Source organism: Hemicordylus capensis, chromosome 2, assembly GCF_027244095.1.
Source record: "Hemicordylus capensis ecotype Gifberg chromosome 2, rHemCap1.1.pri, whole genome shotgun sequence".
In the NCBI taxonomy this organism is placed as follows: domain Eukaryota; kingdom Metazoa; phylum Chordata; class Lepidosauria; order Squamata; family Cordylidae; genus Hemicordylus; species Hemicordylus capensis.
Window position 1 is genome coordinate 345,845,499 of NC_069658.1, and position 23,525 is coordinate 345,869,023.

At 45.0% G+C, this 23,525-nt stretch overlaps 1 protein-coding gene across 6 annotated transcripts in view; it reads left to right on the top strand.

Annotated features, from left to right (window-relative positions):
• The window catches only part of FAM13B (family with sequence similarity 13 member B), a 98,386-nt gene that overhangs the window by 40,259 nt on the left and 34,602 nt on the right, over nucleotides 1–23,525 (top strand). For 5 of the 6 annotated variants that reach the window (XM_053289771.1, XM_053289769.1, XM_053289772.1 and 2 more), the window contains 2 exons: nucleotides 14,617–14,658; nucleotides 16,341–16,487. In XM_053289771.1, the coding sequence (XP_053145746.1) occupies nucleotides 14,617–14,658; nucleotides 16,341–16,487 (189 nt within the window). The remainder of the gene's footprint in view (nucleotides 1–14,616; nucleotides 14,659–16,340; nucleotides 16,488–23,525) is intronic. The other variant, XM_053289770.1, reaches the window with a different exon arrangement.

The window sequence follows — 23,525 nt, forward strand, 5'->3', positions numbered from 1 at the left end:
GGGCGGCAGGGTCGCTCCCAGTCCCTGCCGCCCCTTCAAGCTGTTCCCCTCGGCTGGCGGCCGCCCCCTGAAGCTTCCCAGAGTTCCCCCGCCGCCCCCTTCTTTCAAAATCTGCCCCCATTATAAAGAGGACGGCAGGAGAACTCCCTGTCGTCCCCTTCCCCCTTGCCGGCTAGGCTGCAAATGGCTTCTAGGAAGGCGCGTGAAAGGCTTCCTAGAAGCCATTTGCAGCCTAGCCGGCAAGGGGGAAGGAGACGGCAGGGAGTTCTCCTGCTGTCCTCTTTATAATGGGGGCAGATTTTGAAAGAAGGGGGCGGCGGGGGAACTCTGGGAAGCTTCAGGGGGCGGCCGCCAGCCGAGGGGGACAGCTTGAAGGGGCGGCAGGGACTGGGAGCGACCCTGCTGCCCCGATTATGGATAAGAGGACCACCGAGAAGAGATTGAAGCGGGCGGCACCCTGCCGCCGGATTACTAGAAAAAATACGGCACTTTAATGGAAGGGGTGAGTAAAGCTCCCCCTGTTTTGTGTGGAACCCCCCACCCCAGTGCCGGACCGCAGCTCCGCGGTTCCGTGCACACCCCTAATTGCGGGCTTTGTGAATTGAAGACAGCCTTTGAGTTTTCCAATTTAGATTATATTGAAATGATATGCCTAAATAGTTATAGTTGTAAACCTGCTCAATGTGGTTCTGATTTATTACCCATTTATATAGTTTCCTGGATTTAGAGAAAACCAGGACCTTTGTTTTTTTGTAGTTAACTGTTAGTTTGTTATCATTGCAGTAGCCAGCAAAAGCACACAACAGTCTTTGCAAACCTAATCTGGACTGGGATAGCACTGCTGCGTCATCGGCATAGAGTAAAATGGGCACTTGTTTGTTAGCCAGCTTTGGGGCATGGGAGTCCACACTCTCCAGAAATGGAGCCAAATCATTGATAAAGAGATTGAACAGTGTCGGGGCCAAGACGCAGCCCTGTCTAACCCCTCGAGTAGAGGGGATAGAATCAGTTAGGGCCCCATTGATAGCGTATCTAACCCGTAATGAAGAATTGGAGTAAAGCTGCATCATCAAAAATAGCAATCTCTTATCTATTGTTTTTTCAAGTTTGGACCATAATAAATGTCTGGAGATAGAATCAAACACGGATTTTAAGTCCAATAAAGGCAACAAAAAATTTACATTTGGGGCCGCTAGAGTATTTCTTTGCTAGATGATGCAAGATCATACAATGATCGAGAGTAGAGCGGCCTGCTCTAAAACCTGCTTGTTCAATCCCGAGAATTTGATTTTCTGAGATCCATGCCTCAAGCTTATCCAAAAGGTGTACAGAGCATATAATTTGCCAACCACTGACAGCAAACTAATGGGTCGATAATTGGATGGGTCTGAATGGGAACCGTTTTTGAATATGGGAACCACTATTGCTGATTTCCATTGCTCTGGAACAACACCTGAACTATTGATCGATGTAAATAAATTAGCTAGAACTAAAGCCCACCATTCTATATTAGATTTTAATAGTTCAGGAAGAATAAGATCAGGACCAGGAGCTTTTCCATTTTTAAGGTGACCTATTAGATCCGTTATTTCAGCGGGCGTAACAGGAGGCCAACGGGGCAACTCCCCAATCAGAGGGGGAACAAAGATCTGGCTAGGCTGGGCATCATTATAGACAGCAAAAAAGTGAGATTCCCACGATCTAGCCGGAATTTTACAAGGGATATTAACCCGGCCGGTTGCCGAAACCAATCTCCAAAAAGTGTGGCTATCTTTATTAGTAGTGGCCATGATAAGCTTGTTCCAGACATTTCGCAATGCTTGTTGTTTAGCATATTTAAGACTACTTTTGTATGCCTTTTTAATCTGATAGTAGATTGATGGGACTGTTTGTTCTGTACCCGATCTGTATTCTCTGTAGATACTCAGCAGTTGTTTACGTAAAGCCCTACAACACAGATCAAACCAGTTATTAGCTGCTCTTTTACTATAGGTCTGTGTAGAATGTAGCTTACTACAATGTAGGAATTTTTGCATAAAAGCAGTTTCCAATTTTCCATATGCAACAATTGTTTGAGGTCCCAGGTGAGCTTGCACAATGGAATCAAATAAATCTCTAACTTCGGGAGAATCATAGAACCTGGAGATCTCATTTTCTACCTCCCTGGACCATTTTATCTTGCAGCTAAGATTGGCAGAACTTTCCTCAAAAGCACAGGGGAACAAATTACCCCTCCTTTCTTGAGGAAGATCTAAATAGATGTTCATGGGTAAGTGATTACTAAAAATTTGCTCACCCACTTCAAAGGAAGATACATAGGGAAGGATCGATTTGGAAACCATAACATAGTCCACTACACTATTTCCCCGGGAGGAAAGAAACGTATATTCCCCAGGAATATCTGAGGGTATAGTACCGTTTAGAATGGTCAACTCATGTATCTTAGTTAAATAGAGCAATTGAGCTCCTGATGAGTTGATACATTTGTCTTTAGAATAACGGTTAATGAGAGAAGCACCATCTATGCAATCTCCCCATTTCCAAAAACGTGAGGCCATCAACGTTTTATCATTGGTACCACATCTGGAGTTAAAATCCCCCATAAGAATTACAGAAGCATGGGGAAAATTCAATAATGCTTCGGTTATATAGATATCCAACTGTCCCCAAATTGTAGTAGTGGAGTTAAGTGATTGACTGGGAGGCAGATAAACATTGATCAATAACAAGTCTCCACTCCTAGCCTTGATCAAAATAGCCATAGCATAGGGGGGCAGGTCAGCTAATCGGATAGATTCTACATTTAAGGCTAGCGATATACAACATGCTAAGTCAGCCTTCAGCCTTCCCCTATTGGTATCCGAGTGGGCTTTCAATGAGTAGATGATATAGCCACTGATATTGATCTCATCTTTCATCCATGTCTCCTGAAACACTAGAATATCCCACTGTTGGATAAAAGTAATAAACTCTACATCATTTCTCTTCCCGTTCCACCCGGCAATATTCCAGCCGAGAATTTTCCAGGTCGACTGTTCACCGCTCGCATAACAAGTCATTGAGCGGGCAGGGAAGAGCTGTTTGGTTGAAAACTCCAAAAATGAGGGACCCACACCATTTCCCATCGTGGACTTTGCCACCAGGGTTTCCAACTCTGAGGAACCTCCCACACTCCCTTCTAGCAGTGCATCCGCGGATGTAAAGTTTGGATACTTCGACTTGGCCAAGATCAACTGAGACTGTCATTGCGCTGCGAAAGAAGATTGGATGCATTTACAAAACTTCCTGCAGTCTTTTCCAAAGGGAGAAGAAAATTTGTGATTTTAGTCTGTCTCATAGGGTGTAGGTCATCAGAAGCCAAGTTGCTCGGGTGATCCTTCGAGCGGGAGAGATTAGGCTTATCAGTCTCCTGTAGATAAATAGATGAGATAGTATTACTTGCACTTTCTTCTGGAGAGATCTTCTTCCTTTGATTCCTGTTGTCAATTAAAATAGCCTCGAGAGATTTTAACTTAGAGATGTTAGACCATAAACCATCCTTCAGGAGTGATCCCGCTATTAGTTCAATCTTAGCCATTTCGCCCGACAGCTCTATTGAGTTGGTAGCGTTGGGAGCTAACAGAGAGTTCTTAGAAATAGAATCATTCAGCGCTTCCAAAGGTTACAGAATATCAGAATCAAGAGACTTCAATTCTTGCGAATTAGGAACCAGACTAGACTGGATATCTTCCTGCGTCGCCAAAGATAAATTCCCATGTATTTGAACTATATCACTCTCCTCCAAAAAGTATGGGGGTTGCAATCCATCAGATAGTTCGCCCACTTCCGAAACAGTGACAAACAAAGAATTGTTTGATTCACTTGAGCCTAACAAAGTTGAACTGGGTACAGCAATAGTGTTCAATATGGGATCAGTGCACCAAGTCTGAGTTTGATGATCTTTCTTAACTATAGGGGAACTGCGTGAGGATTTTCTCTTCTGTGGGTTGCCAGTAGTCAGATTTGCTCGTGTGATCATACCTTTCCTCATGGACCCCAGATATAGTTCGATGGGGTCCTCGGGAGTCTTTGAGAGCTCCCCAATAACTCTCCTGGGGAATATCTCCCAGTTAGCTAGACAGTCCCGCATTCTGAGCAAAGATTGAGGAATTAGAGCAGACTCAAATCTGAGCAACAGTTTGAACATGTAAGATTTAAAAGATTTGAGTTTAGAGAAGGAAATCAGATCAATTGTTTGAAGAGGAAAGCACAAAATCTGAGCTAATGAAGCTCTAATTTTTCCTTTTGTATTCCAGCGCTGATGATTAGTAGAATTATGACAAATGTCCAAAATAATATGGTTTGGGTGATAAGTAGACTGAGAATTGCCATGTTTGACGCGTGAGGGGAGATATCCAGAGGGGGTCAAACAAACCTCCCCCTTGGATAAAATAGAATACAGAGTTAAAGACACATGGTCAGAAACTGGAATCTGCACACTTGTTTGAGAATAAGCATCAGCAAGCTGTTTGCCTTCCTTTACTTGCAATGATTTACTGTCTCCAGATCTACCCAATGGAGCTGAGTTAGATAACTTTTTCAAATCCATGGCTAAAGAGTCCATCTGGGCTGTGATTTTAGAGAGACGCTGAAATAAGTAAATCAAAGTCTCCATTATAAGTTTGGACATTTTAAAAGGTATTTCCTCACTGATTTCCTCACTGATAGCAGGAGTGGGAGATTTCCTTAAATTGCTTGGAGATAAATTAGCTGGGTCATCCATAGAGTGTGAGGAGGGCTCACTCCTCCCACTCAAATTGTGATGAAAGCTGGGTAATTTATTACATACTTGACTCTGCTCACGGCAGACCCCCGCTGGACTAGTCCTCGGGCTCTCAACGATAGTCATTCCCAGCGTTTTCAACATGCAAAGAGCCTGCAGACTGAAGTTGCAAAAAGGAGGAGTCACTCTTCTCTTGAGCAGCTGTGTCTACTGCATAGAAAGGCTTAGAGACACAGACAGAGCTCAGAGCGGTTTTCTCAAAAAGTTTAACTTTGTTAGTATGTTTCTTAGCCTGCCTCCTCCTCATTTCTTACTTAGCTGCAGACACTCCTTGCAGATGCTTCTCATTCACTCCTGCTGAAAACCGCTGAGTCAGAAGAGACAAATCTTGCAGTAAAATAAACTCAGTCTTCTAATAGTGAAAACATTCCCCAAAATTAACACAGCCTCAGAATACAAGCCAAACAGCTCAATTAGGCTATAAGCCAAAGGCAAAAGTCTCAATTAAAAAAGAAAAACAGAAAATAAGATAAAAACAGGAGCTCAGAACTTGCGTGTTGCTTCCTCCTGTTCCTCCTTTCTCCCGGAAGTCGAGTGTATATTGTCTTCTGTATATCGCTAGGTTGTGTGCATGATTTAAAAATGAAGTGGATGTAAAACAGTTTTGCAGAGTAAAAAGAATATTTTACTAAAAGCCTGAGAAAACAGGTGCATTTGAGGATCCTTCTTAAAAGCAGCCAGAGGTAGAGAAGTGCATTCCAATGCCCTGGAACAACCTCGGACAAGGCCCAGTCCTTGTTGCTACCAAACAAGTAGAGATATGCATGGAACCATGGAGGCGTGGTCCGGCACTGGGGGGAGTGTGTCTTTAAGGGGGGGTAGTACTCCCCCCCCGCTCTTCCCCCTCCGGTGCTGGACTTCCCAAAAACGTTCTTGGGGCAGTAGAGTTCCTCCCTGCCGCCCCTGCCCCCGTCGTCTGCAAAGGGTTAAAGTAGAAAAAGCTGGTGGCGTGCATGTGCCCTTCGCGGCGCGTGCTCGTTTTTGTCGTTGGCGCGCGCCAGCAGTGGAGACGAGTGTGTGCTGCGAAGGGCGCATGCGTGCTGCCAGCTTTTTCTACTTTAACCCTTTGCACACGACGGGCAGGGGCAGCAGGGAGGAACTCTGCTGCCCCAATAACATTTTTGGAAAGTCCAGGGGTGGGGGGGAGTACTACCGCCCCCCCTTAAAGACACACTCCCCCCTCGCCAGAATTCCGGACCAGTCCGGAGGCCTTTTCTATGGCCCTGGACCGGTCCGTGCACACTACTACAAACAAGCTGATGGCAACCATAAGATCATCTGGAGAGATCCAGTTAATAGGTGACAGGATTCATGACGAAGGAAGTGCTCTCTTAAATACCCTAGATCCAAGCTATTAAGGACTTTCTAGGTAATAACCAGCACTTTGTATTTTGCTTGGAAACATATTAGCAGCCAGTGCAGTTCTTTTAAAATGGATGTTGCATGGTCTCTTTGGATTGTCGTAGAGACTTCTATATCAATTGTAGTCTTCGGATTACGTACAAAGGTAGCCCCTGAAAGAGTGCATTAGAGTAGTGAAGCTTGGAGGTTACCAGCATATGTATCATTATTTTAAGGTTGGTTACTTCCAGAAATGGGCATAGCTGGCATATCAGCCGAAACTGATAAACACTCCTGGCCATTGCCTGTTGGGAAACCAGAAAGGATTTTGGATCCAGGAGCACTCCCCCAGAAAGAACAAGTTTGTAATCTGTAAGTTCATAAATGAGGAATGTGCACGAACCGAGGTTGATGTACTGGTTCGGCATTATTATTATTTATTTATTTATTTATTTATTTATTTATTTACATATATATCCCGCTCTTCCTCCAAGGAGCCCAGAGCGATGTACTACATACTTGAGTTTCTTTTTCACAACAACCCTGTGAAGTAGGTTAAGCTGAGAGAGAAGTGACTGGCCCAGAGTCACCCAGCAAGTATCATGGATGAATGGGGATTTGAACTCGGGTCTCCCCGGTCCTAGTCCAGCACTCCAACCGCTGGGAGGGGAGCGGTGAGCAGGGGATCTTTAAAGAAGAGGAGAGCAGGTCCTTACTTGGTCACTGCTGCAGCACGCAGCTTCCTGCTGCGATAGTGCTGATTGCTCATGAGCAGATCTTGCTTGTAGGCACAAGATTGAATGTAGGCATAAGACTGCTTGTAGGCAAGAGACTGCTTGCAGGCACAAGACCGCCTGCTCTCTGTCCAGTAGCCTCATTCTTTATAGTTGTATTTTCCTTTGATCGCTCATAGAGTCTATTCAAATCTCCTCATCTTTTCCTGGGTCCCAAAAGGTGACAACTTGCTGTTACTTTCTGGATATCATCTTTTAATTATTCAGCCAGTCCAGAGAGATCTCAATCTCATCTTCTGTTAGCTGCTATCTTGAGGAGGGGACATTGCCCAAAGCAAATCTGCATCTCTGAGTTTCAAATGGGCCCCTTCTCTTGTCCCAGATCTGCTAGCCTGGTCCCAAAAGGTGTTAAAAATCAGGAGTTAGTGAGAGAATTAGTTCTAATTGTGTGAGACAGCAATTACATTATTTCTTGTGTACCTCTATCTAGTGTTTAATTATAACCAGATAATATTTAAAGTAACATAAAAAGGGGTACATGTGTGAGACGAGTTAATCAATACATTTGACTGAGCCAGAAGCATCCTGTCTGTGAAGAAAAGGGATAATTTCAGCAGTGTGAGACTGGTAATTAAGCGTGACCCATTGAGTCTTTTGTGAGTTCCACAAACACTGATAAACAATGCTAGATTACCCCTGCCTCTACAAATCATTTACCAGGCATTACCCAGGCAGATCTGGGTGTCAGTTCACCCTGAGTCTAGGCATTTAATTGAACTCTTAATATAAAATGAAATCAGACACAGGCCTGAATTCCATATACTTCTGGGTTGGTACCTCTGAGTCTAATATGTTGTGGTGCCCATAACAGTGAGGCCTGCTGGGGTTTGGAAGAACGCTCCTTGACATACTGACAGGATCGGTCTTGGGACCGTCATGGCCAATCGTACCAGGATAGATACCAAGCACCGGAATATCGATTCCCTTTAGTTGACATAGAACCTTCTTACAGTGCATGGCAACGGGACTCTGGATCCTGTGATCGATACCAAGACAGCCGGTCTGATTATTTGTGCTGTGTTCGAACACATGGGTCTCATTTCTCAGAAGCTCCCATGTATGGACACTCAGGAATGAGGAGGGGTTGGAGAACCCCGCTCCCACACGGAAGGGAGGCCGCGTTTGCGCTCGCCACTCCGCTCCTCGGGTGATCGGTACGAGCATTGCGAATTGCCCCCTTTGGATCTAGTAGCACTTCGGGCTACTGTGCCTGTGCAGGAACTTTCCACCTCAAAACCGGACAATCGGCAGCAAACCAGACTCCCCTTCAGATTCGGCACCTGTGCTCCAAGACTCTATGGCTCCCCGGGAGCCTGAATATGAGAATGATGCCAGCTCCCAGGACTCTGAAGTTTATTTCTTTGGGCTCATCTCCGCTCAGTATACATTCGGACTTGAAGCCTGTCTCTCCGTCGGAGGACTTAAAGCTATACTCCGTTTACGTGACCCGGCTGGCTGCAGCTGTGGGAGTGAGCCTCAGCATCCAGCAAAAGGGGGAGCTGGACCCTTCATTTAACCTAATCGATTTGGAGGCCAAGATACCGGCCGCTCTGCCTCTGAACTCAGCATTGTTAAAAATTATGCAAGTGCACTGGAAGAAGCCAGTGATGCTTTCCCAGCCAAACAGGAGCTTGGAGCATTTCTACCAGGTTCAACTGCAGGACGATATGACCTTTTTGAAGAATCGCCCCACACCAGAGGCATCATTGCAGAGGACCAGAGGTCACAGATCATCAGCTCTGAGCGACAAAGAAGGAAGAAAATTGGACTCCTTCGGGAGGAGGTTTTATTTGGCCTCTGCTTTCCACTTGAGGGTGGCCAGTTATCAGGCTTATAATGCCCGATAACACTTTTTGTGGGAGAGAGGGTTCCTTTCCTGGATCTCCTCCCACAGGACAAGCAGGATCCAGCAAAAGCATTTTTCCGTGCGGCTATTCAGGTGGCAAAACAAGAACTTTATTGGGCCTGGCATTCGGTGGAATGTGGAGTTAAGGTGATGGCCATGTCGGTGGCACTCAGACGGCACTCTTGGTTGTGCTCATCAGGGCTGCACTATGAGGTCCGAGCTAGGATTGAGGTACTGCCCTTCAAGGGCCCTAGCCTCTTCTCTGAACAGACTGATGGCACGCTCCAGCAAGTTCAAAGATTTAGGAGCACAGTGTGTTCCATGTCCTGTGCTTCACCGGCTAGCAAGACTCAGGGGACTGCCAAGTAGTTTCCTTACGAACTGTGAAAGACCCCCTCACAACAGTCACCTTCGGAATGGTCTTTTTGTGGCAACAAGTTCCAGCAGTGGTTCAAGCTGTGCAGCCAGCCCAGTAAACAGGCTTTCCAGAAACAGCGCCCAGATGCTTTCAAGAAGAAGCAATGACTCTGGGCGCTTCAGGACTCGCCTGGCCCCATTTGCGGTGAGCTGGGACAAAGTGACTACAGACCAGTGGGTCCAGACAGTTATATGCCTGGGGTACACCTTGGAGTTTTGTGGGACACAACCTGTGTCCGGGGTTGTAGGGACTACTTCTACTCCAGAGTTGGATCAAGAGGTTGTGACCCTTTTGGAGAAGGACATGATCAAGAGAGTCACCAACCCCGACAATCCTGGGTTCTATTCCTGGTACTTTCTGGTACCAAAGCCGGATGGCAGTCAGCACCCTTTAGTAGATCTCAGGGCCCTGAACAGACATTTGGTCTACAAGGGGTTCTGAATGCTCTTGGTACTGGTCAGTATGAACATCCTAGAGAGGGAATGTGGATGGTTTACCTGGACTTAAAAGATGAATACTACCACATCTCGATTCGCCCGCAGCATCTGTTCTTCTTGCGGTTTCAGATTGGGGCGGATCTCCTATCAATTCAAGGCCTTGCCATTTGGCCTCATGACTGTGCTGTGGGACTTTACAAAATGTCTGGCCCCGGTAGTGGTGTTTCTGCAGGAGCAAGGTTTGCAGGTGCTGCCATTTCTAGATGATTGGCTCATCGTGGTGAACACCAGACGGGCAGTCCTTGAGGTTATGATAGATACCTTGCAGGAGCTGGGTTTCCAAATAAACTTCAAAAAATCTCTGTTGAAACCCACCCGTCGAATTCAGATCATTTGGGCTGATGTTCGACACCTTCTTGGAAAAGGTCTTCCTACTGTTTGGCCACGCTTCAGAAGCTGGCGGCCATTTATCTAGCCATTGGCCCATAGACTGAGTGCCATACAGGGCCTGTTGGGCCACAAGGCAGCAAATACGTACGTTCTACTTCAAGCATGTCTCCGAATGCAAGTCATTCAGAGATGTTTTTTAGACATGTTCGATCCCCTTCAGGATCCAGGCCATCTGCATCACACCCACCCACCATGGATACGAGCATCAGCAGGATGATAGACGGAGTTTCGGCACGTGAGTGTTGGTACTCCCTTTTCAGATCCCTCAAGCCTTGTGGGTAGTCATGATGGACACGTCGGAGCTCGGTTGTGGGGCACATCTGGAAGGGTTTCATCTGAGTGGACACTGGTCCCCCAAAGAAAGGACTTGAGACATCAATTACCTGGAGTTGTTGGCCATTTTCAATGCTTAAGGGCTTTCTGCCCCTGATTGGGGGACAATCAGTGCTCATACAGACAATACAATGGTGAAAGCATATGTCAATCAACAGTGAGGCATGTCCTTGAGAAATCTTCTGTTTCTGGCTCTGGACCTGTGGCATTGGTGCGTGGCACATGCAGTGTCGCCTCAGGCAGTACAGAGTGCATACAGAGTATGTGCATACATACAGCGTGTGTTAAATGTTCATGCGGACAGAATGACAGTGGTCTCCCACGAGTGGGCTTTACACTGAGGTGTTCTCAGGGACATATTTGTACACTGGGGAGTCCCATTGCTGGACCTGTTTGCGTCCCAGGACAGTGTGCAGTGTGCCCTCTATTGCTCCAGGGGAGGGAAGGGCGAGGGATCTCTGGGCTATGCCTTCATCCTGTCTTGGACGAGCCCTCTTTATGTGTTTCCCCCGCTTCCTCTAATTCTGAGGGTCCTGCACAAACTGAAGGTGGATCGGGCAAGGGCAATCCTGATAGCCCTGTGGTGGCCCAGGAGGCCTTGGTTTCTGTTCCTGAGGCACTTGGCAGTGGATTGGAAATGCCTGCCTGCTCTGCCAGATTTGCTGTCACAGGAGGAAGGACGGGGGCTGCACCTTGCTGTTCAGTCCCTCCATATGACAGCGTGGAAGGGCCTGCTAACTTCCCATTGAGACTTTGGGAAGCTTTGGCTGCTACAAGAAAATGGTACACACGGACATCATATGATCACAAGTGGACTAGTTTCTGTTCCTTTGCTGTACTGCATAACTTTGATGTTCTTAATCTATTAGTTCAGGATATATATATGTAATTATTTGTTGTATATTAATGAATCTGGTTTGAAGCTTTCATCCCTTAAGGTGTATTTGGCTGCCATTGTGGCACGTTCCCCTGCTGACTGGGCTTCACGGTTTAAAGACCCAGTGGTAAAAAGTTTTCTAAAAGATTTAGCACACATGTTTCCGGATAACCCGATCATGTCTCCGGCCTGGGATCTCTCGGTGCTGTTGGCTGGTCTTCTGCACTCACCATTTGAGCCTTTGGCTTCTATTGACCCCCGTCTATTGACCTAGAAGGTCACCTTTTTGGTGGCCATTACCTCTGCCAGGAGGGTAAGTGAGCTGAGAGCCTTGAGGGTTGACCAACCGTACCTTCAGTTTCATAGGGACAAGGTCGTACTCAGACCAGATGTCCAATTTCTCCCCCAAGTAGTGTCCATGTTTCACTATTCGGCCTCACTCACTCTGCCAGTGTTCTTTCCGAATCCCTCCTTGGATGCAGAGAAACGATTACATCGTCTGGATGTTAGAAGGGTCTATATCTATATCCAGAGGTCTGCTGAATGGAGGAAAACTTGTTTGTTCTCTATGATGGGCCACGTAAAGGTCTGCAAGTTTTAGCCCAGTCCATGTCTAGGTGGATAGTTTCCACAATTGAACTCTGTTATCAGTTAGCCCACAAACAGTTGCCTGCAACTGTGAAGGCACACTCAGTTTGGTCGGTGGCGACCTCTGTAGCCTTTGATCGTGCAGTCCCCTTGGACACTATATGTCAGGCTGCTACCTGGGCTTTGGCCCACTCATTTATTCGTCATTATGCCATTAATACCAAGGCAAGGAATGATGCTGTGTTTGGCAGGAGTGTCCTGCAATCTATTTTCACTTGATATGTTTGTTTCTGAAATAAAAAGATTTCTGGTTGATTACATATTGCCTATGTTTTCCCCTTCTCCTTGGGTGCTTGCTTGTTATGCACCCATTTGTGTAGAAGACCGAGACCATGTCGAAGAACAGGTTACTCACCTGTAACTTTGGTTCTTCTAGTGGTCACCTATACTTCTCCCTGCCCTCCCATCGTCCCCGCGGGGTTCACTGTAGCTGGACTCTGTGACTGGGGATGAGGAGTGGTGCAGCTGCATATAGTGGCTGGGGGCGGGGTTCCCGCCTGAAGCAGGAGAATTGAGCTTGTTAGATTCCGACAGTGTCTCTGCTCAGGCACATAGCCCATTTGTGTAGAAGTACAGATGACCACTAGAAGAACCCATGTTACAGGTGAGTAGCCTGTAGTTTCTTTCACATGACCACAGTCCTATGATACTATCCTCTGCCGAAGTCTGTATCTTTCACCTCATTGTCAAAGTGCATGGGGTTTTCAAAACTGAGCTTTTGCCTTCCGTAATCTTCCACCTTCTAGTCTAATGCTTTCAGGATCCAAGCTGTACCAATTTGTGGAAACCATAACTTGAGATAGACAAGGTTATAAATATAATTTCATTAGGTTATGCTATGAAATTGCTCTCCCTTTTGCCAATGGGATGCCCCACTACCACCTTGCTGCAAGCTTTCAATTTATTACAAAAGGGAATGATTAAGGAAGTTCCCCTTTTGTACCATCAAGTCGGGTCCTATTCCTGCTCAGTGAGCTTAAAAAAGGATGGGGGACTGCCGCCTGGGCTAGATCTATGTGACGTCAGTGTTTATTACACAAGGAGTTGCATGTTGCTACTCCTAAACCATATCCTCCTCGATATAGATACCTGGTTCATCTCAATATCTGACCATCTTTCCCCCCACATCTCCATATGCTGCAAGTTTTCTTTTTGGCTTGCAGTATGGACTTGCTGCTCTCAGTACTGGGTTTGTTCTTTCAAGTTATCTGTGGCACACTTCACAAAATGCATGACCATTGTGACTGCTTATCTCCATTGTCAAAGCATTGTTTCCCTCTCCATAGCCAACTTCCTCCTAGTTGTGAATGCTTAAGAACTCAGCAGGCTACAGATGCTTCTAATTTACTTTCAGTTCCAGTCCTCTAAATCCACATGGACAAACAAAATTTCTTCCCTACCCATTGCATCCACTTGAACTCTGTACATACTATATTAGCTATCAGTGAAGTTTGGACTCCTCTAGACAGATGAGCACACACAAATCTATTCAAAATGTTAGTGCTGTACTTAGGCTCTTTGCTGCTGCTCCTCCTCTTGAGGGTTACATATAGACAATATTGTCATCAAATATTATATAGGTGACTAAAGTTACAATATTGAGCCCATAGTCTCTTAGTGGACCTAGTATCTGTAACATGGGAAATGCTGTCTGGCCATTCATTTAGCAGGTCAAAACAATTCTCTTGTAGTTAAATTAATCTCTTGAGAGAGAGTTTGGTGGTCCTTCACCCCTTTATCTCTTTCCTCTAACTTCACCCTTGAGTTGCCTTTGCATTGACTGATTTTGCTGCATCCCTAAACCAAGAATTGTTATAGTACTGACTCAGGACTAGAGGCATTATTTGTATCCAGCCTGGGCTGAAATCTGTTCTGGCTTTCAGGCATTCCTTATTCTACTGACTTCATCATGGTTAGAGGGTTACTAGTGAACCAGGACATCCTACTTTTAGGTAAATGAGAGAGCTACCAATTTACTAGTTAGTCCTCCATTGTGATGAGAAAGTAACTTGAATCCCAGGAGCAAAACTATGAGCTGGTTCAGATGTAACATGTACCCAGCATTAAATCCTAGCTTTGCACCATGTTGTCTAGCTTCAGGAGATTTGAGGCAGATAAGAGGAAGTACCTTCTCATATAGCATCTAATTGCTCTATGGAACATGCTGCCACTACAAGGTGGTGGCTGCTAGCTTAGAGGGCTTTCAAAGGGAGTTGGACTTGTTCTTCATGGACTTGTCTTATCAATGAATACCAGTCTTGATGGTGATATGCAGGTTGAAGTATACTGCCTCTCAATAACAGTTGAGGGGAATAATGGTGGGGTGGTGGTATACCATCATTGTCACTTGCTTGTGGGCCTTTCAGAGGCAACTGGCTGTCCACTGTAGATAAACCTTGGCATGTTCCAACTTAGTAGTTCTATTTAGAAATTTCTCCTTCAGATTTTGTCATGTGCGGATGCTGTCTGCCTTTTACTCATTGGGAATTTAGTCCAAAAGTTGTAAACAGTTTTATGTATATTGGATCTGTATTCTTTAAACTGGTATAATATAAACTTTTAACACACCACCTCCAGTTTTTATCTAGCACATCTGTTCAGTGCTGAAATTCTGTGTTTTAAAGGGAGACTTCTTTCTATTTTATTACAGTGCTCATCTCTCCCCCTTAAGCATCTTGCCAGCCTCTGCAGAGTAAGTATGAACTCCCTGTAGGAGTAGATGTTAACCAGCACTATTGTGAAGTTTCACACTGTTTTGAGATTTAGTTGGGTAAATATTTGACATAACTAGAAATCGGCAGCCAGGATTGGACTGGTTGGTTTAAACCTGTATGTGAAATTTAGGCCTCTCCCTGCCCCACATATCGTGAGTCTCCAAATCTCCTCTTTACTCCCTTTTCTAATACACAGTGTCTTCTGTCTCTAGGCTCTAAGTGAGGGTTTTACCTTGGACTCCCCTTTCCTCTTACTCTATGCCTCTTTTGCACTGCCTTCACTCAAACCCTTGATACAGTACTTTATTTATATCCTTGTTTCTCAACCTGCTCGCTGCTAGGGATGTGCACGAACTTGTTCGAAGTTCGACAGATGTAGGGGTGCCTCTTGAAGGGCTGGGGAGGGTGCACTTACCCCTCCCGCTGCTTCCCCCTGCTAGCGCTCTTTACTGTTAAAAACCTTTGGGGCGGCAGGATACCTCCCTGCCACCCCGTTGCCCTTCTCGGCCAGAAGTAGCGGGTGCACGCCCATCTGCCATGCACACGCACAACAGGCACACTATTTCTAGCCGAGGAGGGCAACAGGGTGGAGGGAGGTATGCTGCTGCCCTGAAGATTTTTAACAGTAACGAGCGCTGGCGGGGGGGAAGCGGCGGGAGGGGTAAGTGCACCCTCCCCCGCCCTTAAAGAGGCACCCCCGCCTCCGTCGAACCGCCCAGCCATGGTTCTGTGCACATCCCCACTGGCTGCCTTTGTCTTAAGCCATGCTACACTGGACCCACTTCCTACTCAGTTCCTGCCTCTGTTTGTTCCTGCTAATAGCATACCAACTTTTACTATCATGTGCTTCTTTCTAGCTGATGCTTAACTTACTCGCAAGTGGCAGTGATTTCAATATGATATTGCTGAAACCTCTACTCTGAGTAATCGGAATACTTCCATATATTCCCTGACATCACAGCAGCTTAGCCAATAACTAAGGTGGTTCATGGATAATGGGCAATAGGCTTGCTAAGACACACAGAGATGCTGGTTTCTGATGTATTTGTACCCATGTTAATGGTTTTACGAAGAGCAGTACAAAGTCTAAAATGAACAGAATTTTGACAGAAAAATAAAGTATTTATAGGCAGGGGTATATGTGCAGTAAAACTGACTTCCAATTTATAACTTTCTCCCTATCTGCTACATTAAGGAATATGAATGCTGCTCATTTAGAAAAGGGCTGAAGCAATACTGTAGTTCCATGATAGGATCAAAGACTGGAGCTCATCCCTAAACAGGTTGCTAACTGTTCTAGAAAGCTCAGCCTAGAAGAAATCTAGAAGTGCATTAAATACCTAGTGCATGACAAACATAGTTGTGTGATTTTAGTGTCTTTTGCTTCCTGCAGAGTCTCTTAATGCCTAGTATAGTGGGATGTTCATGAGACCGACACCCCCCAGGGGCTGCCACAGTACCGTGGTGGTAAATACTTTCTTGTTGATCTGAAGAATCTGTTGAATACGTTATTAATGGAAAGTTTTATAGACCTTTGTGTGAGCAGTTTAGATTAGTTTGTCTGCTTTCCTCCTTGTACAAATAACCTCTGCATGTGGAATACAAAATTAGGCTGCATGTTAAGAAATTAGATAATTAGTGTAACCTTTTTCTTTTTAAGCATACTGGAAAGAACAATTAGAGCAGCTGTAGAACAACACCTCTTTGACCTGCAGAGCAGCATAGATCAAGATCTGAAGAACTTGCAACACAGAATGGTGTGTGATGAACCAATTATCGAGGGGGATGAAGAAGGATCTAACAACCAGTAAGACTATCTTTTATTACCTTTCTGAATGCAAAACAAAGCACTTCACTAAATCTAATTGAGATCAGTTAAATCCCCTTCCTTGAGTCATAGTTTAGAACAAGATATATAAAACTGTTACTCTGGTTTTATGTTAAAAATATATAATTGTATTAGTTATTCATACCTATGTGTGAATTTTATGTTGTCATAACAGCCCCCTAGGTAGAGTAATTACGGGATCTTGGAGACCTCTGCTGCCTTATCATGCACCTTCAACTGAAAAACACTGAAGTGTTTTTCCCATGATGTGGTCACTTAGATGTGGGGCGGGGATTAGGTAACTCAGAGAGCTACTTAGTAGCTCCTGGGCTTATCTGACGTAGCTCTCCAGGAGTTTGGACTTCTCTCCTACTTGCCAGCCAGTATTGCAAGTCCAATTGACTGACTGTGTGGGGGTGTGGTGATGCCATTTTCAGACTCTCTCTCTTCAGATGCTCAAGGTGGCTCATTACTTAATTCTAACTGTGTCTTATTTGAGGGCAAATAAAAAGAGGGCAGAGTTGTGAAAATGTGTTTTGGAGGTTTCAGAAACGAGTGGATTTTTTGTATGGAGTAGAACAGACTGTATTTCCATCCAGTTTTGGGGGGATGGGAGAGGAAGCAGCTCCTTATTAAATATGTGGGGAAGGGACAGGCTGCAGTTATTGGGATACAAACTCTATATGTGATCAGAGACATACTGCTCATTAATCTCTAAAATGGGGCATCTCATCTTGTTCTTTTTAAAGATCACAAACTGTTCTCTACCTTGAATTCAGTGATTGACCTTGAGTTGTCTCTCAGCTTTAAGGTTAATTGGTTGCCTTTGACCAGGTCTTTGTCCAATTCTGCTGGTCATGTGAGGAGTTTTGATGTTAAAATCCCTTAGTCTGTAGATGTGAAGGTTTTTACTGTCACCATTTTGGGACTGGCTTTGCCACTCTGGGCCACCATTTTGTGCTGGTAGCTCCCTAGGCTCTGGCAAAAACAAAGTAGTTCCTGTAAGTCCCAGCTCTGATTTAGACCTCCCCAGTACACTTTCCTCATATACTTATTTTCATTCACTTTAATAATTAAGCATATCCTTCTAGTGAACCCCTCACTAGTCTCGGTGAGGAGGGATGATGAAATCCCACAGAACATTTGACCCTTTTATTCTAGGTAAATATGAAATGGCATGAATTGGGGAAAGCTTTTAAGTGGTTTTTATATTCTGTTATGACCCAATATTCATGAGAGTTTAAATGAAAGTGTAAACTCTGAGGTCATCAGTGTTTACAGGTGAAACTCGGAAAATTAGAATATCGTGCAAAAGTCCATTAATTTCAGTAATGCAAATTAAAAGGTGAAACTGATATATGAGACAGATGCATTACATGCAAAGCGAGATAAGTCAAGCCTTAATTTGTTATAATTGTGATGATCATGGTGTACAGCTCATGAAAACCCCAAATCCACAATCTCAGAAAATTAGAATATTACATGGAACCAAGAAGACAAGGATTGAAGAATAGAACAATATCGGACCTCTGAAAAGTATAAGCATGCATATGTATTCAGTACTTGGTTTGCGCCCCTTTTGCAGCAATTACTGCCTCAGTGCGGCGTGGCATGGATGCTATCAGCCTGTGGCACTGATGAGGTATTATGGAAGACCAGGATGCTTCATTAGCGGCCTTCAGCAATTCCGCATTGTTTGGTCTCATGTTTCTCATCCTTCTCTTGGCAATGCCCCATAGATTCTCTATGGGGTCAGGTCAGGCGAGTTTGCTGGCCAATCAAGCACAGTACACTGTATACTTTTCAGAGGTCCGATATTGTTCTATTCTACAGTCCTTGTCTTCTTGGTTCCATGTAATATTCTAATTTTCTGGGATTGTGGATTTGGGGTTTTCATGAGCTGTACGCCATGATCATCACAATTATAACAAATTAAGGCTTGACTTATCTCGCTTTGCATGTAATGCGTCTGTTTCATATATCAGTTTCACCTTTTAATTTGCATTACTGAAATTAATGGACTTTTGCACGATATTCTAATTTTCCGAGTTTCACCTGTAGTAGAGCATTTCTTGTTGTGTTTTCTCTAGTTTATTATTTGTTTGAAATTTTGGCAATTGTTTGTCTTCATAAAACTGGATTTGTAGCACTCCTCTGGGTGATGTGGATTAAATCAGATTGTATTTCTTTTGAAGAGGTCAATCTTGGATTGGTGGTATCTGCCATAAATTCCACATCTGTAATTTGTAGTGATATGTATCTTCCTGCACTTGTATTTGTGATAGAATTATAGGAGTCATTTCTTTTCATAGTTTTGTGTGCAATTCCGGAGACTCCAGTGATAGATGTTCTGATTGCAAGAGCTTCACATGTATTGATATCAGTCTTCAAGTTCTTGGATTTTCAAGCATCTTGTATTGGAGCATTGGATAACCTCTTAAAGTTTGTCTCACCATTGAATCTGTTAGTATGTTACCACCTTGATTCCTGTACACATGCCAAAACTGATGCAACTATCTCTTTTTTGAGAAGAGCAAGGATGTTTGGTAGGTTAGCCTTGGTAAGAACATCTGCATTGTTTAGCCAGCACTGAGAACTATATGGAGAACATTTCAGGAGGGTGAGGGGCAACAACTTGAGGTAGTATTCTACCCAACTTGATTTTTGCTTGTTCCTATCACTAATCACCTTGTCAGGGCTCTTGTAGTGTCATTAAAAATGTAAGTAGCCTGGCATAGGGAACTCTTGGTTGATGTGCTGTTGTATACTGGTTGAGGGATACTGTAAGTCCCATATGCTTTGTGGGATGAATAAACCATGGTGAGTAATTTCAGAGGAATTGCTGTCTTATTCTGCAGCAAAGCCAAAGAGTCTTGTGGCACCTTGAAGTCTGACAAATTCATTGTGGCATAAGCTTTCCTGGACAGGAGCCCACTTGGTCAGATGATGAAGTATTATTCTCAGTTTGCAGAGAGATACACTTACACTGGTACTGGCAGAAGGGGTGGGGGGTTGGGATGGATATTGTTACATAGTGAGGCCTGAAGGCCCAGCAAGACAAAAGATAAGTGTGCTGCTTTACTATACAGAGTGCAAATGAAAAAAAGATCTTGTCACTAGTATACTGGTTTATCTTGCCAGGTTATAGCCAGTATTGAGCACACAGATTATTCTCAAAGAATCTGACATTAGCCAAAGCATCCTACAGGGCATAAGATCTGTTAGTATATTTAAAACAAAAATGTCGATAGTCTGTCCTCTCCTACTTTGTAGAGAATACAGTAGGAAAGAGATAGTGACTGACATGAGAAACATTAATCAGTTATCCTACTGAAATTAAAAGAACATGTTAACGAATGCTAATGTTCTTTTAATTTCATTGAGACTACTTTGAGTAAGCCATTATCCTATCAGCCATTAACCATCAACTGGAGGCCTGAAGGCTTAAGGGGAAGAAATCTGCTCCATCTATTAGGTGTGTACATGGACCAGTTTGCAGTTGAGCTGGTTCGGCGGCTTAACCAGCCCAGCCAGTCGGTATGACCGAACTGGTTTGCGGAGCGGCGGTCCAAACTGCTACATGTGGTCTGTGCACACCCCTGCCGTCTATGCTCAGAAGCCACCTCACTTGTGTACAACTTTTAAAATATACTTCTTTCTAGACAGAGAAGAAAAAGAGACAGACACAAATAAGTATCATTAATACATGCCACAACCTTATTAAAAGAGGAAGAAGAGCCAAGGCCAGAGCTCATAACGGCTCAGAGTTCAACTATAGCCAGAGAACAAGTCCTGGCAACGTGACGGGAGGACTGCTGATCAAGGCCTCTGAGTGAAGGGGAGGGGGTGATATAAGAGCTCTTATAGGTTTCCATCTCTTAAATGAGTTGAGGTTTCAAGAAGGGGGGGGCTTTTGTTCTCTAGGGGACTCATAAAGCAGAGTATGAGTCACTATATATGGTAAAAAGGTGCAATTCAGACAGGTATTGTCTCTCTTTGGGAGAGGAAGAGGGGAGTTTAGATTTTATTCCAAGGCTGAAATGATCTTAGACGCCAAACACTTGCAGTAGCTAGTCCTGGGAGTCCGCTCAGCTGGGCACCCCTCATAGAGAGTGTGAAGCTAATCCCTTTTCCAATTTGTGGGGCTTGTAGTCAAATCTAGGGGCAACCAGAATCCTTAAGCCAAAGGCATTATAGCTGAGGATTCTGGGAGTTGTAGTCAACATCAAAGGCAGGATGCCTCTGATTACCAGTTGCAGGGGAGTAACAGCAGGAGAGAGGGCATGCCCCTTTCAACTCCTGCCTGTAGGCTTCCAGCAGCATCTGGTGGGCCACTGTGTGAAACAGGATGCTGGACTAGATGGGCCTTGGGCCTGATCTAGTAGGGATGTTCTTATCTGGGAACCCCTGTTAGAGGGAACACTGGATCAGTCCACTGCCAACTAAGCGACTTGTCCCCATGTATATAACTGTGACTAGGAGCTCACATTGTGGTGCAGCTCCTGAGCATAGCAAAAGTGCAATCTCCAAGCCTGGAGATGCAGTTGCAGTCAGGGAGACCTCTGGGAGCAAGCAGAATAAGCTCAGCTGGTAACACGGTATTTCAGGCTCTCAAAATCCTTCCAGCTGTCCCTAACAGGCAAGCTCGTCCAAGTTAGCCTGGACAATACTATGGTGATCGCTTACTTAAATCGCCAAGGAGGGATGGTCTCCCACTCACTTTGCATGCTCAGTCTGCAAATTTGGAACTGGGCCATAGCACGACAAATAGGCCTAGTCGCGATTCACATCAAAGGAGTGCACAACACCTTGGCAGACCATTTCAGCAGGTCCTCACTTTATTTGCAGCAACATGAATGGGCAGTCAATCTCCAATATCTCCATCCATTGTTCCAAACCTGGGGTGCACCACAGATTGACCTGTTTGCTACACTCCTGAACAAGAAATGCCTCCAGTACTCCCCGAGGGCTGGCATTGGCCACGGCTCCAAAGGAGATGCCTTCCAGTTCAACTGGGTTCGAAGGTTTCTATATGTCCCCCGCCCCCTCTGTTGAACAGCGTTGTAGCAAAAATCCTGCAAGAGTCTGCGAACTGCATCTTAATTGCTCCATGGTGGCTCCAGCAGCCATGGTTTCAGCAGGCACTCAGACTGTCGAAAGGTCACCACAGGCGTCTGCCTCAATGCAAAGATCTTCTCTTATAAGAAAATGGAGGGCTCCTCCATCCCGACCTAAAGACTCTGAACTTAACAGCATGGAGGATAGGCTCTTGAAGGACATCCTCCTCAGTGACAAAAATCTACTCGTGTCAACTCTAACAGCAAGTGGAAATGGTACAGACGTTATGCTCAGGAGTGCGGCTTCCTACTTCAAAAGGCTACCTCCCGGGAGGTTTTGCTTTACCTCACATCTCTGAAGCACTGTACCCTGGCCAGTGTTTCCATCAAGGTTCACTTGGCAGCTATTTCTGTTCACTATCCCGGATGGGACGGTAAGAACTTCTTCCCTCATCTGGACTCCAAGAGATTCCTTAATGGTTTAAAGAACCTTTACCCACCTATCTGGTGGCCCACTGATCAATGGAGCCTATCCCTCGTCCTTTTAGCCCTGATGGAGCGTCTATTCAAGCCCATGGCTATGACATCTCCAAAGTTGGCAACGTTAAAAACAGGCTTTTTTATTAGCCATAACTTCGGCTCGCCGTGTCAGCGAGCTAAATGCTCTCCAAATAGATGTCCCCTATGCTACATTTATTGAGCACAAAGTAGTACATCACTTGGACCCTGAGTTCAGGCCTAAGGTAATCACTGACTTCCATATTAATAGTGACATCATTTTACCTACCTTCTCTCGGAATCCCATGACACCTCTCGAGCGCTCGTTACATTCCCTGGATGTGAGACGTGCTGTCCTCTTCTATTTGAAACTAACTAAGCCCTCTAGAAAGACAAAAATGCTTTTTGTAAGTTACAAGGGTAACATGAAAGGCTACCAAATATCAAGACAGAGATTCTCCCACTGGATCGTGGAGTTGATTTTTCTGGCTTACAAGCACCAGAGAGTGGACCCTCCTAAAATCATACGGGCCCATTCTACTAGAGCTTCTGCTGCTTCTGCTACCCATATGGCAGGAATCAAACTCAGACATCTGCACTGAATCAACCTGGTCCTCTAAGCATACCTTTGCCAAGCATCACACATTGGACCTTTGCTCTGCAGCTCAGGCCAACTTCGGGAGGGGTGTGCTGAAAAGGGTCTTACCTTAGCATACTACACCTGCCTCCAGACTGACAGCTTGTTAGTCACCCCCTCTTATGAGTGCAACGGATCACAGTCCAGATAAACAGGTTGTTCACTTGTAACGATTTTGTAGTGATCCGTTGCAGTCAAAAGACCCTCCCACTTCGCTGCAGTATGCGAAGAGGCAGTAGATATATTTGCAGAGTAAAATATACTCCTTAGCTTGTAGAAATGTACACTGCTTCCATTAGATGTTTAGATTCCAATGTTGGTCCTCCAGGAACTGAGGAGAAAACGCTAGGCCACCCAAACTGAGGAAATGCACCATGTGCAAGGGGCGGGGCTAAGTGCTTTGAGGAACTAGTCAATTCTGCCCAAATGATCCCGCGCAGGCTCAGAACCCACTCTTATGACTGCAATGGATCACTACCAGATCAGTGGTGAGCAACCTGTTTTTCAGTTCTCAAAATGCTGCTGGAAAAGGCATGTCTACTCCATCCCAGCATACTCTTTCTCACAGTGCTCAGCTTCATGCTCCCAGAAAGCGCCAAAGAAGTGCAGGAAGGCAATCCGAGAAACCATTCCCACCCAGTGCCAAGAAACCATAATTCTGGTATAGGCTGTCCTTGAACATGGAGGTTCTACATGGGAGCCAAATTGCCTGTGAATATGGAGGCTTCATTTCTTAAGTATGGCCAAGTGAAGCTTCCATATTCACTGGCGGTTTGGCTCTGATGTAGAACCTCTTTCAAGAGCAGTCTATACCAGAATGATGGT